The following is a 15,528-nucleotide window of genomic DNA, read 5'->3' on the forward strand; positions in this document are numbered from 1 at the left end:
TGGCTCTGCGAGCGCTTTGGTCATGCAAAGTGTGCCGGTATTGTCGGCCGTGCTGCTGACGCAGTCGCTGATCCATCTAAAGGCTTAAGATGGTCATGTCCTGACTGTACGCAGCGGGACATTGACTTTTATAAACTTTTCACGGAGACCCGTTATGGTTTCTCGGAATTGAGTAGAAATCTCGGCTCCTTGTGGGAAAAGCTTGAGCTCATTAAGTCTAGGTTTGATGAGTGTCGCTTTATTAGACACTCATCTTCTACTCGTAGTGGAGCGTGTGGGACGTAACCTCTGGCTTTCCCCAAATCTAATTCGTCAGTACAAGTTACCGCTCCCTCTAACTCTAAAATGAAGAGTAATGTTGCCGATATTGCTGAGTCGGTTGGTAGCAAAACAGTTACAAACAAACCGGCAAGTCCATCGGGCAAGGGTATCTCCGCCCAGAGCCGCCACTCACTCTAATCAAGCGCCATCGCCTAAAAGTAATGAAGAGAAAAATAAATCATCCTCTCCTCCTGGCTGTTCGCGTGTGAATGCTGGTCACCAGACTGGGCAAGTTTCACAAGGTGCCGGTACAAGGGCGATAACCCCATCTATATTCTCCCCAACTCTAAACTCTCCTATCGTGAACCCCCTCCTGTTCCAAGTGATGACATTTGCTTGACGGCAGTTCCTCCCAGAAAAGCTATATTTGTGTCAAGACTGGCACCTGAAACATCGGTGGATAACATAAAAAGTTATCTGGCGACGAAAGTCCCATCAGTCAATTTAAAGCGTGTTAGCATCTTCAAAATGGCTCCTTTTCAAGCTAGAGCAATCTCCTTTTTTAAAATATTAGTTCCAACTGAAAACAGTGATATGTTGTTAAACAAATCACTGTGGCCAGTAGGATAATTAATTAAGGAATTTATCCCTCGAAATCGTCCCCGTAATACCAAGGCAATAATCTTGTCGCCTTCAAAAGACGAATTGTTTCTTCAGGCCCACTATCTCTCATTTATCAAAATGTTAGGGGCCTAAATTCGAAAATTCGTTCCACTTTTCTAAATTCAGTGAGCACGGAATTTTTCTGTTTGGCCTTTACTGAAACTTGGCTAAAACCCATCATAATTCTTTCCAAGTGTTTAGAAATGATCGAGTGAATCGCATTGGTGGTGGTGTATTAATTGCCATATCTGCGTCAGTCCCGTCCAATTTAATTGAATTTCCCACTTCTCCTGACGTTTAATTTATCGCTATTCGTGTGAATATGCCTGATAAACATCTATTTATAACCTGCTCCTATATTCCCCCAAATTCCGATATCTCCATTTACAGGAAACACGCTGCCCTCATTTGTGAAGTGGCCAAGCGGTCTAGACCCACCGATTTGGTCGTTGCATTGGGTGACTTCAATTTGCCTCAAGTCACTTGGTGTAGCACTGATAATTCTGGCTGTTTGGTTCCTACTTCAATGTCTGATAGGGCTGTTGTGTTCTTTAGTGAATTGTTTGATCATAATTTGGGTCAATATAATCGTATCCCTAATTGTAATGGTGGACTGCTTGATCTCTGCTTTGGTAATTTTCCCGAGATTAACGTAAATCGTTGTCCACCTTTTAGTTTACCTGAGGATCCTAATCATCCATCAATATGCATTTCCTTTCATCATATGAATGATGGTTCGTTGAAATGCCTTAATGTGCCAAATCAAACTTTTTTAAATAAATATTATGATTTTCATAAAATCAATTTTGTATTGCTGAAACATTGTCTTTCACATTTGAGGCTTGATTTCTCAACCGGTAGTATTGGAAGCTTATTGTCATCGTTTTACAATACATTAAATCTAGCTATTGCTGCATCTGTTCCGATCAAGCAGTGTCGACCTCGAAGCAGGTGTCCCCCGTTTAATAAGTTTAATAAGACAATTAAATATCATAAGAATAGAAAAAACTCGCTATTCAAAAAATATTCGAAAAGAGGCTCTGCGCTCGACTATATCGCTTAGTCGGTGGCGAGGCATAGATTTAACTCCCTCAACCATCATTATTACTGCAGATACCTACAGTTCATTAAGTCCTCTCTGTTTGCTAATCCTAAATTCTTTTTTAAATTTGTTAACGCTAAAAGAAAAATATCCACATATCCCTTGTATGTTTCTTTTAATGGCTCTGATTACTCGGATGATTTTGAAATCTCAAATCTATTTGCTGAGTATTTCCGACGAAAATTTTCGATTGCTAATTTCGAATTATCAACAAACTACCCATATCCTGTAACTAACTCGGTTTCAATACTTAACTTGGTTATTTCAGCAGATCATTTAAAGGGTTGAGCTCCTGGACCTGATGGAATTCCATCATGTGTACTTAAATCTTGCGCTGTCGAGTTGTGTGGTGTGATCTCAAAGATTTTTAACATGTCCTTGTATTTAGGTGTTTTCCCTTCATGTTGGAAGAGTAGTTTCCTTATTCCTATCCACAAGAGTGGAAGTAGACAATTTGTTGAAAACTACAGAGGCATAGCCAAGTTAAGTGTCTTGCCCAAGTTGTTCGAGCGTATTGTGACTCAGCATTTGGCCTTTGCCATTAATTCGTATATTTCTCCGCACCAGCACGGCTTTCGGAAAGGGCGATCTACAGTCACCAACTTGTTAGAGTTTACCTGTCATGTTTTCAAGGCTTTTTCTAGCGGCTCTCGCACAGATGTTATTTACACTGATTTAAGCAAAGCATTTGATATGGTTAACCATAGACTACTTATCTTTAAACTCCAAGCCTCTGGTTTCCCAACCTACTTAGTGAAATGGATAAGCTCTTATCTGCACAATAGATCCTTCAGGGTTTTGTTTAACTCCATCACCTCGGATGAATTCCCCGTTACGTCTGGCGTACCTCAAGGAAGTCACTTAGGTCCAATTTTATTTAGTTTATACATTAACGATCTCGCATCGGTGGTTAATTCCAGCCAGATCTTAACGTATACTGATGATGTGAAACTGTTTTCTTCCTTCTCTGTTGAATCGCAATCACATCAGCTTCAAGGTGATTTGGATAATTTTGTTGCATGGTGCTCTTTGAATCTTCTAAAACTAAATCTGAGTAAATGTAAAAAGCTTTCATTCTTAAGAAAAAGTCATTCATTACTCAGTACTTCATAGATTCGCATAAGTTGGAGGACGTCGATTCGATTACAGATTTAGGCGTTCTATTTGACCATAGGTTACGTTTTAACTTGCATATTGAGCTCTCGATTAGCAAAGCTAGGTCCGCGCTTGGTTTTATAAAAAGGTGGTCCAAACAGCTTGATGATCCCTACATTACGAAAAGGCTGTACATGTGTTTGCTTAGACCCATACTCGAGTATGCCTCAGTTGTGTGGTCTCCTTCATATAGGTGCTACGTAGATTCAATTGAATCTGTTCAAAAGCAATTCTTGCTGTTTCCCCTTAGAAATTTGGGTTGGGATCCGATTGCCTCTCTTCATCCGTATGAAAACAGGTTGCTTCTGCTGTCCCTACCGTCTCTTGAGAAACGTAGATTTGTTCTTGGCGTCTCTTTTCTAATTAAAGTAATAAATGGTGCTATTGACTCGCCGGTATTACTTGGTGAAATAACCTTTAATGTCCCCAACCGCTTCTCTAGGCACTTTATCTTGGTTAAGCTTAATCAGTGTAAATTTAATTATGAGCTGTTCAATCCGCTCAGAGTCGTTTGCAAGAACCTAAATGACGTCTACCACTTATTCTCGTTATCGGACTCTTTAAAGTCCATTAAAGCAACATTGCTTAATACGCGCGATTTACCTATGTCGTATTTAAACTAGATTTTATCCTTAAAAAGTCGTTACGTTTCGAAAGTGAATTATTGTCAATTTATTATCGGTTGCCAGGCTTATGCATGTTTGCGATGGCTTAGGGGTTCATTGGCAATTTGGTCCTGTACCGGTTGCAAGTGTGCTCCTATGCTGATAGTGTACATGCTTTTTTTCCTTTTTTCCATTCCTTTTTTTTTTCTTCTTATTTGTTTTATTATACTTATACTCAATTTTATTGTTAATTAATATAAGTTTTGCATTAAGAGCCAATTGAACTCGACTGTTATTTGTTTAGTTGAGTTTCTAGTATAAGTGGAATAAATAAAATAAATAAATAAATAAATTACATCATCATGACAGAGATCTGCTAACACTAGTCTATTGATCTTCAGTTAAAGAACGCTTTAACGTTATTGAATATTCATTGGGTCGTTGAAAACCCACTACACAGTCAATGGGCTTATACTGAACTCGGTCTGTTGTGTTTGCAAGATGTTACGCAAACAATGATCGTGAAGGTGACCAGGTGGCCGTAAATTTACTTTCGTTCGGCACCAGCATGCTAGTTGATAAACGTTTTTCTTTCGATCACGTGCGACTTTCGCGTCATTTTTTTTTTTTGCAATCATTCATTTATGAACTCAAAACCAGAAAAAAGCAGCCAATTTTTTGCTATATCATGTTGTGGCTTTCAAAATCCAAAAAGTAAACAGCTGGTTCTTCTCTTTAATAAATTAACAAATAAACAAACTATTGATGAAGTAGTGGCTCGCTTTTAGTTAAACGGAAGTGGGGGAACTTCCCGATGGAAGTATTGATACACGCTTGAACAAACATGTCTCATTGAAGGGTACGCGTTAAGCTAATTTTTTGTGCATTTCTTAAAGTGACAAAAATGGCAATTATATCATTCCTTAATACAATAAATCTACGCCTTTCCGAGTTCCCGTGCGTTTAGGTTAACACCGCAATCTGATAGGAGTTCTCCTAACAAATTATGCATAAGTTCCGGTAGTAGCAAAAGTGGTTTCAAAATTTGCAAACTGAAAACTGAATGATGACTGCGATTAAACCGAGAATTTAATCTAATGGACAGAAAAGATTCCAAATTAAACATTGTTGACAATGTATTCAAATGCAGTCATATGCATTCAATATTTTAAAAAAACACTATACAAAGTTTGTTATATAAAGGGATCTGGGGTTTTAAACATGCGATCGCAATTACATCGTTATGCATTTAAGAGTTAAACAGTTTTTTAGGTTACAGTTCAATATGAACAATTGTTAAGCTTCGATTCAGTCCCTGTTGTTTTTTTTTTTTTATTATGGGAGCAATAATGGGCAAACACATATATTTGTACATTGTGTAAGGAAGCAGACTTCCTTAGCTTTTAGTAAGTTACTCCCCTAAGTAAACATACGTCATAGTGAAAGCTCTAGATATCAACGCATTACTGTGGCAGCCAACAGTTATAAAAGCAGCGCGCGGTAAGTCAAAGTAGTAATAGTTGTCGTCCTGTCCGTGCGGAACGAGGTTCTTAAGATAACAGTGCCCGCTTGCATCATTGTCCTACAGACCCCCGGCCCGAAAGTACACCATAGGAACCTTACACCTTTACGGACCCGGTAGACTGCCTGCTGAAACACTAAAGGAATTAATTAACAGAGCATACACGTAACAATTTCATTTTTGCACATAGTTGCAGGCGGACCATATTTCTTCGCTAAAAAGAAAACAAGGCTGCCCACTAAATACGTGTTGGTTTTTCCTTTCGCCACGAAGTTACGTCGCAAATAATGCCATCTTGTATGCTTCTTGAATTCCATAAATGTATATTTGATCTAACACCAAAATAAGAAGGTTGCGTTAATTCAAGGAATAAATTTCTTGGAAAGGGACCGCAGCTGTAAATAATCCCCCTGTTACAATTGAAACATAACAAATTTATTGCTATGATTGCCATTATTTGATAAAGACAAATAATAGTATATAGAAGAAGAGAAGGATGCACTAAGCGACTGGGAATTAGAGATATTTCCTTAAAGAATGGATTGGTATAAGACGGACAATTTTAATAATAAGCAGTGAAAAAATAAAAGCAATTAGCAAAGATTTAATGGAAATATCGCAGCAATAATGATCGAGGTTACTTGGTTCAACTCAATAATATCAGGGCAACGCTTTCCCATCAGCACGTTTTTCCTCTTTCTTATGTTGTCATATAAACCAACATCAACGATGTTACAATAATTCTTGATGGTTAAATATTATTAAGAGTTTCTTTTATACTGACTTTCGTCTTTTTAAAGTTTTCGCGACGACGTGATTTTGCCAGAGGAAATATATAAATTATTTGATGCCATACCTTAAGCCTTTTGTGAAAAAATCACCGCTTTTCTTCTTTCGTTGTGTCAAAAGAAGCAAATTAACTTTTTCTTTTTTATGCTAAGTGAAGAAAAATGGAAGTCTTAACACTTCAAAGATCTGTTACAGGTGAACGATTATAAAAGAGCTCTTGCTATCTTTCTCAAAATTTCTATTAATTTCTCTTTCATCCAAAAAAAAAGTCAAATAAATACTTTTTTAGCCCAAATTGGAAATCGGAAGAAAATTTCCTAACCCATCCGCTGCCAGGATGTCTTTGGTAAATCGTCCATATGAAATTTATTGGAATAGATGTTACGCGTTTGTATTTTGAGCATTTTAGAAACGTAAAATAAACGTCCTTTTTAAACCGACATAAATAGGTGATGCCAGACTACAAGCAAAAACTAAACGTTGTAAGCCACCTTTCACATTATACTAAGCGAAACGTCTTATATTGTATAAAAATAATTTTTCAAAAACAACTCAATCCATTTTGTATGAAAAATACTAAAAGCAATTAATGATTGAATATTAGATAAGAAGAATTTTCAAGAATTTTGCCGCATTAGAAGTTGATAAGTTTTTTGAATACACAATACTCTTTAATACACCTCGAAGACGGCGTCGGACTATGATAAGAAGCCACCATGCCGCGTGTATGCGTGTTCGGCAACGAAAAGATTGGCTTCGCTTAGGTGAAGTACAAAAATCAGTTAAATGAGTTGATAACTGAACTGGCAACTAATCAGGGGAGTACAATTTAAACGTCACGGTTCCATAACAAGGACAAAGAATTCCGTTGTATTTCAAAGTGTTTAAGTTATGTATTTTGTTTCGGAAAAACTGTGTCTTCTAATACTGTGATCAAAAGAGTCATTCAAGTCGTTCTGGTTTTTTCGAGTGAATAATTTTCTCTTCAGCCTTGCCAATATCCGCGATCCATGTCAAATTTCAATCGCGTATCTTTAGTAGATAATAAGATACGCTTGTTCATTTGTATCTAAAAAAAGTCAGTTTTTCGATTGCATTTTACTTCTCTAATCGCATCAAGACCATGTTCCAAGAGCGGTCTATAGAGATTCGGATGTAGCCGACAGGCAAAGGAAATTAAAATAAAATTATAGAGCGATTGGGGAACGATACGAACGAAATTTCTAATGAGACGAAATAGCGGCAAATTCCTTTTCCCATTCTCCTTCCCATTGCATGAGTTAAACAATGAAATCCTTAAACTTACGTACCAACTAATTATTACAATTTTATCGCGCACTTTGCATAAAACTATAATTGCGTAAACATCTTAAAAACAAAGATGGTGGCATATGTATATTAATCCACTTAATGCAATGCCTTTGTTATCCTTATTTGCATTTTTAAGCTTTTTTTTCTCAGCAAGATTTTAAAATAAAAATCACCATGTAATCTCGCCCGACTATAACTGTCAATCAATGCCGAAGTATAAATAAAAGCGTGAAATTATTAAAATTGAACGAACAGTCATTACTTTTTAAAAGAAATTTAATGATGTTGGCAAATCTAAGACTCCGATTAGATAGGGAAGTGTTATCCTTCTTCAGTTCTCTGCGAAATAATAAAAGGAAAACCTTGTTTTTTTTTACATTTTTTCTTTTTTTTTTTTTTTAATTTATTATCATAAAATAAACTTAATTTTACTGCTGCATAACAGCTCACGATGGACTTGAGCGCAGTAATTGCTTTTAAAACGTGTTGATGTGTTAAATTGTGATCACACTTTCGATAAATGCCGGCATACATGTAGAGATGTAACAGAAGACTTCAATGTGAATATGAAATTCATTTAAAGTTATAACGAAATAAAGGGAAAAAAAACATCGAAAATCATAACTAAGCCAAAGGGCACACACTTTGTAACAGAGACGAAGCGTGAAAGAGACTGATTGTGGGAGGATTGGACAGAAAGAGGAATGAGGGGAAAGATTTTTATCGTGATGTAATAAACTCTCTATCAGTGCAGTTACTTTTATCAGTTTTTAGTATTAGTAGCAATTTTTCGATGAACTAAAAAAAAAGAAGAAAAGAAAACATTATAATCAAAATTTTCCATAATAACTTATGTAATCAATGAGTTTTTATAAAAAATATTTATTTTATCGTAAAAATATGCCCGTGGCTTGTAACTTTTGTGCTCATCTAAAAAATACAAACTTAGATTAATTCATATAATTTTCAATAAATTTAAGTGATATCCGAATATCAAACAAAATGGAGCGGGGAAGTAAGAAAGGTAAGCGATTAACTCTGATGGGAGACAAACTCGATCGATTAGGTCGTGTCGAAATCTGTGTGTCTTCACAAACGAAATAAACGAATAAAAACATAACTAAATTAATTCACGATGGTATAATACTCAGGAGGCACAGAAAATAATTCCCATGAGATGCAGAATAAAGCTAACTAAATTACTGTAAATAAAGAAAATGTTCCTTTTATAGGAGATATATATATATGTAATTTTGCCTACACCAAAAAGTTGAAAAAGCATAGTGACTTAGCTTTGCGTTAGTCTTATAAAATGGAAAATTTCATTGAAAACGCATTTAGATTCTAAGAAATAAAAATACAAATTACAATGAGTTAAACCTAAGAAGCATTACGATACAATTTCTAACATGGTGTATGGTGAAAGAGGCAAAAAATCTTATTCTGTCGACTTGTCAAGTTACTGTTTCAATGACTTACACCAATAAAGAACTGTAGAGAAGGGAGCGTTAGACGGGTGCGAAATCTTTAAAAACTACAAGAATTCTTTTGAACATTTTGAATATATATTTATATATTTTTTATTTATATTATTTTTTTTTTTTTAAAAATAGCACATACCTAGACTTAAACGATGATAGGGACGGGCGAAGTTTACCTTGCCGAACGCGCATACCCTAAGCCCTGTGCCTTTCTACACACTATCCTACCTAATGGTCTCCTTCGGTTTATGATGCCCATGGAAAACCTCAAAGTTGTATCCGAAGATCCCTCCAGCTTATCTCCCTCTCATCTGTAGAAGAACTCTTTTTGATTTCATTTTTCTTCTTTCACATTTCAACTACATTTGTTGTAATAGTATGTTTAAGAATTATCCGTTTCGTGATTCTTTTGTTTACTAAATGTATTCCTTTTAATTTGATGCAAAAATTTTAAAAACAATAGTAATAAAAAAATAAAGAAATCAGCAATAACAAGAGGATTAGTATTTCAAGATTAAACCGTTTCTTAAGTAAACAAGTCGATAATTTTTTAAATTGTTAATTATACATAAATTTTTCTTTATATAGATGTGCCCACGGGTTACATGTTCAAATTATAGTTATTTAGATTCTATTTAGACATTAAAAAGAAGCATAAAACCACCATCCATGTAATAGGAAGGGCGCGCCCAGATAAATAAGCATGTATTTAGCAGCGCAGCTCATCAAAATTATGCCTTCTTCGATTAGAGGGTGTTATTTCCAGCAAATAAGATTTTAAATAAATCTCAAAGGATACAAAGTTAATGGAGAAACGACTATCCCCAAAATGTTCGCCGCTAAACGTTCATTTATTAGGTGTTGTTGTTGTGTTATGTTTATCTTTTCACGTAGTACAATGAATCGCGGGTAGTGACGATTATGATTGGGATGACGTCGAGATTGCCTACGTAATATATTATTTAATTTAAAAAAATTAACAAAGTCATCTATTTAAAACACAGATACAAGCAATTACCGTAGCGCACTTGATTAAAAACCAAGAGAGAAGAGAATATCGGTTTGCTTTCGGAAATGATGTGTAATTTCGATAAAATGAAAAGCAATTTGCAGACTATCTTCGTTTCTCGTTGCAAGCAAAAATTCCAAGCTTCTTCTTGTTAAAATGCAGACAATTTTTTTCCAATGCATATCGAAAAATTTTTCGTAAAGTTTTGATGTCAAAGCAATAAATAACGTTTTGTTCTTATTCAGTTACTTCTTTTTTTATTTCACAAATCAATTACTAAGTGCTTTCTTTTTTAATAATTATTCGGGTTGTCTTAATTTTTCCATTACGCGCACATTTTGGTTGATATACAACTTGATGGCAGTTTTTCATATAAAAATCTAGTCTTAAGATATTTTTCGCATAAACAGGCAGCCCCGCTGAACAGGGTTAATTCGAGCCGTGGTTCTCGATACCTTTGATTTTGGTTTGAGATAACCTTTGAATATTCGTGGTTTTGAACAAGTCGTCTTTAAGACTGTTAATATGTTCCTTAAGAGCGAGGATTTCTATTTGATGGGAACGAGACTGTCTTAAATGATACCTTGAAATAATTTAAACCAATACAAATCCCGGAGGTATTTCCTCAAAGCACTTCCAATCAACTGTGTCACTAGTTCGAATTCTGGCAAGTTAAAGGAGAAGTAAGTGAGCGAACTTCGAATTCTGGCAAATTAAAGGAGAAGTAAATGAGCGAACTTCCAATTCTGGCAAATTAAAGGAGAAGTAAATCAGCGGGTCTGAAACCCACTTATTAGACTGTAATGCCACTCCGAATTCGGAGGTATGAGAATAATTTAATGAGCAGCTTGACTTGTTAGATTGTAATCAATTCAATTTCTTCTTTTTCAAAAGATTTTAGGCTAGCAATGTACTTCCTTTATTTAGTACAATAAAACGATATATTAGAAGAGCTTTGTCGAAGAGTATTAAAATAAGTGCTACATGAACCTTAGGGAAAAGCTTGAATATAAATCACTGTCAGTTTTATATCAGTGAGCACATTTCAATACATTTTTGAGATAAATTTGTAATTCATGAAAATATGTTAGAACCCGAGGAAAGTTCTGCTCGTTTTTCGAATACTACTATCGGAATAGTAGCATTCGAAGTAGTTTGTTGAGCTGAAATAAGCGAGGTACAGGGACGTAAATGAACTTTATCGATAGCCACGATGTATACATTCAGTGATAAAAAGAGAGAGCCAGATATGCGCTTACCTATTGAAACTCATTGCGAAAGTACGGACAAAACTTTCCGGTACATTTATTATCATTCAGAAAATTGAGAGAATATGTTGTAATTAATTTTGATTTTCTAAAATTTATAATTCTTCTTTTTACGTCGTCCATTAGTCATGCAATTAACATTTAAAAAAAAAAAATTCTTTTCTCTGGTGTTATCCTTGGTTTAGCTATTAATATTTAAGCTTTATTTATTTTATTTAATGATTCACCACAAAATTCGTTTATCGGTTTTTTTTTTTTCTCAACCAAAGCAAATCTTGCTTATTATCTTTTCTTCTTTCTTTCCCTCTGTCATCAATGCAACATAATAACTGACCAATAAGACAGCCAAATCCTACGTCAAAATGTCTTTCTGTCAAACAATTTTTCGTGCGCGAAGTTAACAGCCCAAATGCCGCAAGGTTGCATTCTTAGCAAAAATTGTTAAGAGGCACCACACCATATTTTCATGCTCTATAATACAGAGTGGACGCGGCTGTTTTTTTTTTTTTATTTTTAATGTAAATTTTCGTCGCTTAGGCGTGTGGACGTTATAGGCGTGTCCTTGGAAAAGTTTAAATCACTTTCAAATTCTACTGCATGTTTGTAGACGATATCTTCTTTTTCGCTAACGAGAAATAATACTATACATTTGGGCAGATGGACAGGCGAACAGGCAGACAGGCAGACATGTTGAGTTTGAAACTCCCCAACAAATTATACACTCTATAGGATTTTCTAAGCTTATTACTGCGCGATAAAATGATGTTGAAAAAAATTTTAATTTTTATACACTATAATATTGGGTAGGCGTGGTCAATTGTTTCCATTTTTGTACACAAATGCTATAGAAACGACCATACAATAATCGTTCAAAATTTTGTACTAAAAAACATTTCCAAAACTCATTCCTTTCGAAAAACAGAGATGTTCTCCGTTTACGTGGTGCTGTGGCCCGGTCCTTTGACCAACTTAGTCCTTTTTGAATATCAGACTGCGTGTGAGATGTTTCTGTTAAATTTGAAGTCGATACTCTCATTTTTGCGGCCAAGCGAATGTTGAAAACAGACATTCCATAGGAGGACGATCGATTTTTAAATCGATTCAGAATTTGATGCTGATCAAGAATATATGTATTCTGTGATATCTCTGATGCTTCGTTCTGGGCGTTGCGAACATTTTGACAGATTAATATGGCCCTCATCTTTCGGTGATTTGTATAAAAATATAAGTAATATAAAGTAAAAAAAACTCTTCTTCTCCAAGTTAACGTTAAATACTATGCACTTCACTACTTTACTATAAATATATTATTATTATTATTATTATTATTATTATTATTATTATTAATTTCGCCAGAAAAATAAATTCTAAGACTAAACTCTTAAAAGCACTAGCATCTAAGCCTATCGGCCTGACCGCTATAAATATACAGCCGAAAATTGAAGTCAATCGGTTGAAAAATCATAGCGTTCATTTTAGGACCACGTGGAAAACATGGCTTTGTGGGAAACGCTTCATCAAAGTTTTAGTGTTATTGTTTTTAATGTTGGTTTATATTATGTCTTATAAACATGAATATCGATCGTTTAAGATCACAACAGCAAAGGTAATGAAAAAGGAAAGCATTAGCCCTGACTTTAATTGCACGCTTAACTTCCAAACAATGAAAAACGTGTAAATAATTTTCTTCGTTAACGATTAATAAGTCCATTCTTTTATTATTATTTTTGGAGGTAAAAGATTTCGGTTTTATGAATAAAATGCAATTTTTGTATTGCACAAGGTCGATATCACGATCCGTCTCTGAGAGCAGTTTTTAGTGGTTGTGAATACGTGATGATATATGGTATGTTATTATTTACTTTATTCAATTCAACCATTATTGTTGATAAATGTTGTTAGTGCTTTTAATCTTCCATTTTTTTTTTTTTTATTTTTTTTTATAATATTTGTAAAATTTTATTTATTGTAATATTTACTCATATTCGTGTTGAAATTTATATATTTTACTAATATATTTTATTTTCTTTCCTTTTCAATTTTGCCTGTTGACATTTTATTGCAGCTGAAATACGAAAGTAAACAAAATGACCACCACGACGACAATACTACATAAATGGGACAAACTGTCACCGAGGGAATTTTTGCAATTACAAGAACTAACGTCATGTAAGTGAAGCTATATAAAGCAATAAAAATAAATAAAAGAAATATATATTGAGAATATAAAAAAATGGTCTTTTAACTTAGGGCAATGGTTTCATATCCGCTCTATATTCCTATAGTAAGCAATATTTTTATTTTCACTTCGTTACCTACCAGCCTTTGGGTTCTGGCAAATAGTCAAAACTATTACAAAGAACTCAACTGAAATTTAAAATGGAACCCCAAGAATTCTCACAACAGGTTAAGTTGAAATCTCTTCGAAATAAAGCAATTTCCGTAATAATTTCGTCAATAAGTTTCGTGCTCCACCCGGTTATTCCCTTTTATAAAAAATAATGAGAGTTAGCCTTACCACAGTCCTACCCTTTCGTTTCCTTATTTTTTCCTATTTGGAAATGAAACTGAAAATACTGTTATCCTCTTTTGAATTCCCTTCACTTCATTGTCTTTTCTTTGTTTTTTTTTGGTTCTCAACTGCATCGATCCAAATCAACAACCAAATTTATATTTTAAGATGAGTTTTTATTTTTAGAAGGAAAGCCGGCTAGAGCCAACTATTTCACAATCCTCTCATTATCACTAGCAAAATAATATTGTGAAACACTTTGCACGCAATCTTTGCGTCAACAACATCATGAAATTTGTTTTTCGACAATAAGTAGATGACAAATGACGTTCATGAGTTCTCTTGTTTTTTTGCTCCTTTCATTTTTTTGAAAGTAATTTAATAACGTTTAGCATGCACCACAGAGATAGAAAAACGATAGTCTTATGGTAGTAGTTTCGGATACATGCGGAACGCGTAACAAAACTTTATAGGTGGAAATCGGTAGGAAAAAGAAACGTACGATATTCTGTGCACTGGTCAATTTCTCTCTCATCCAAAAAACGGATAAGCAGGAGGCCAGAGACACAGACGGATAAACAGATGGCCGGAATTCAGAATTATTTTTTAATCGATTGTTATAACAAAAAGAGCGACCAGCTTAAATCGGTTTATACCCACCATCGATCGATGGCGGCATATTCATTTCGCGAAAATGCTTACAAAAGCCAGAATGAAGCTTCACCTACCTTATGAAGCATGTATTGTAGCGAAACTCAACTAAAGATTCCCTTTGATAATATGTTCACGTTTTGTTTATTGACATTTCTCGTTTAACTGAACTGTGCTCAGTGTCTTATATAGTAAATTGTGGCGACAGTTTAGCAAAAGGGTAAAGTTTTAAACTGGGCTATTACAAAAATTTCACAAACGTAAGTTGTCTTAACTACGGTATCACATTTAATGTGGATTATAACTAAAGTAGGTTAACTTAACTAGGTTATAGCTAGATTTACATTATGTAGAAATATAAGAAAATGTAAGTTTAGCATAAGTAAATAATAGGTGGGTAATAAGTAGAATACGATGAAACGATAATACTACAGTACATTCTTGGTCGAGATAACGTTTTGAAACAATTTAAGCGTATTCGTCTGTCCGCCTGACCATTTGTTCCTCTGCCTGTTTATTCAATATTTTTAGTAATGTTTCTCCTGACCCCAACAATTTAGCTATCGCCTTCAAATTTGGCAAAAAAGTTGAAAGTTCTTGCAAGCAGGCTGACATTGACGGTCAACGTCCACAGCTAAGGTACCACGTAAATTGAGAATACCTTTGTTTTTATGTTTTTTGCATTTTGTATACGAACTTGTTTATGATTGGCCGTCTTATCGTCCGACCATCATTCAGTCGACTTCGAAATAAAATTTTAAGACATAGGATGATTTTTCACACAAGAATACGATTATTTTTGTCTTTTACACATTTTATATTTAAAATCGTTCTTAAGATTAAACAAAAAACGATTATAAGTTCAATATCTTCTTGACTAAGTTGACTAACTTTTACCAGAGTATTTATTTTAAAAGGCAAAGGAAGAAAATTTATTGGCAGAAAAGGTAATCATCTCTCCACATCACCTCAACCAAATACCTAAGGGAGTTCCGAAAAATACGATTTGTGCATTACTTCGTTTCTATGTATTTTATTCACTTTGTTTTGCTTGAATGCAAACTGCAAGCTTTGAAGGAATGTATGTTTGTGTATAGCCGAGTCAAGACGAATATTACTTATCTCTCATTCACCATTACTTTATAACTTAAGAGTCCATTAACTACGCAAACATTTTGCCGTACGATGTAAGTTTGACC

At 34.6% G+C, this 15,528-nt stretch overlaps 1 protein-coding gene and 1 long non-coding RNA gene across 5 annotated transcripts in view; one reads left to right on the forward strand and one right to left on the reverse strand.

Annotated features, from left to right (window-relative positions):
• Positions 1-15,528, forward strand: part of LOC119641142 (diacylglycerol kinase 1) — a 123,567-nt gene that overhangs the window by 32,815 nt on the left and 75,224 nt on the right. For 3 of the 4 annotated variants that reach the window (XM_038039629.1, XM_038039631.1, XM_038039632.1), the window contains exons 1-2: positions 12,930-13,012; positions 13,232-13,335. In XM_038039629.1, the coding sequence (XP_037895557.1) occupies positions 13,254-13,335 (82 nt within the window). In that variant the 5' untranslated portion in view covers positions 12,930-13,012; positions 13,232-13,253. Of the gene's footprint in view, positions 1-12,929; positions 13,013-13,231; positions 13,336-15,528 lie in introns of those variants that run through there. The other variant, XM_038039630.1, reaches the window with a different exon arrangement.
• Positions 9,642-11,200, reverse strand: LOC119641143. The gene is made up of 3 exons (XR_005247796.1): positions 11,158-11,200; positions 9,908-10,446; positions 9,642-9,835 (listed from the first exon to the last, which is right to left on the reverse strand). It is a non-coding gene; the product is annotated as an uncharacterized LOC119641143 (long non-coding RNA).

The sequence above is a fragment of the Glossina fuscipes genome, unplaced genomic scaffold (genome assembly GCF_014805625.2).
Source record: "Glossina fuscipes isolate IAEA_lab_2018 unplaced genomic scaffold, Yale_Gfus_2 147, whole genome shotgun sequence".
NCBI classification, from domain to species: domain Eukaryota; kingdom Metazoa; phylum Arthropoda; class Insecta; order Diptera; family Glossinidae; genus Glossina; species Glossina fuscipes.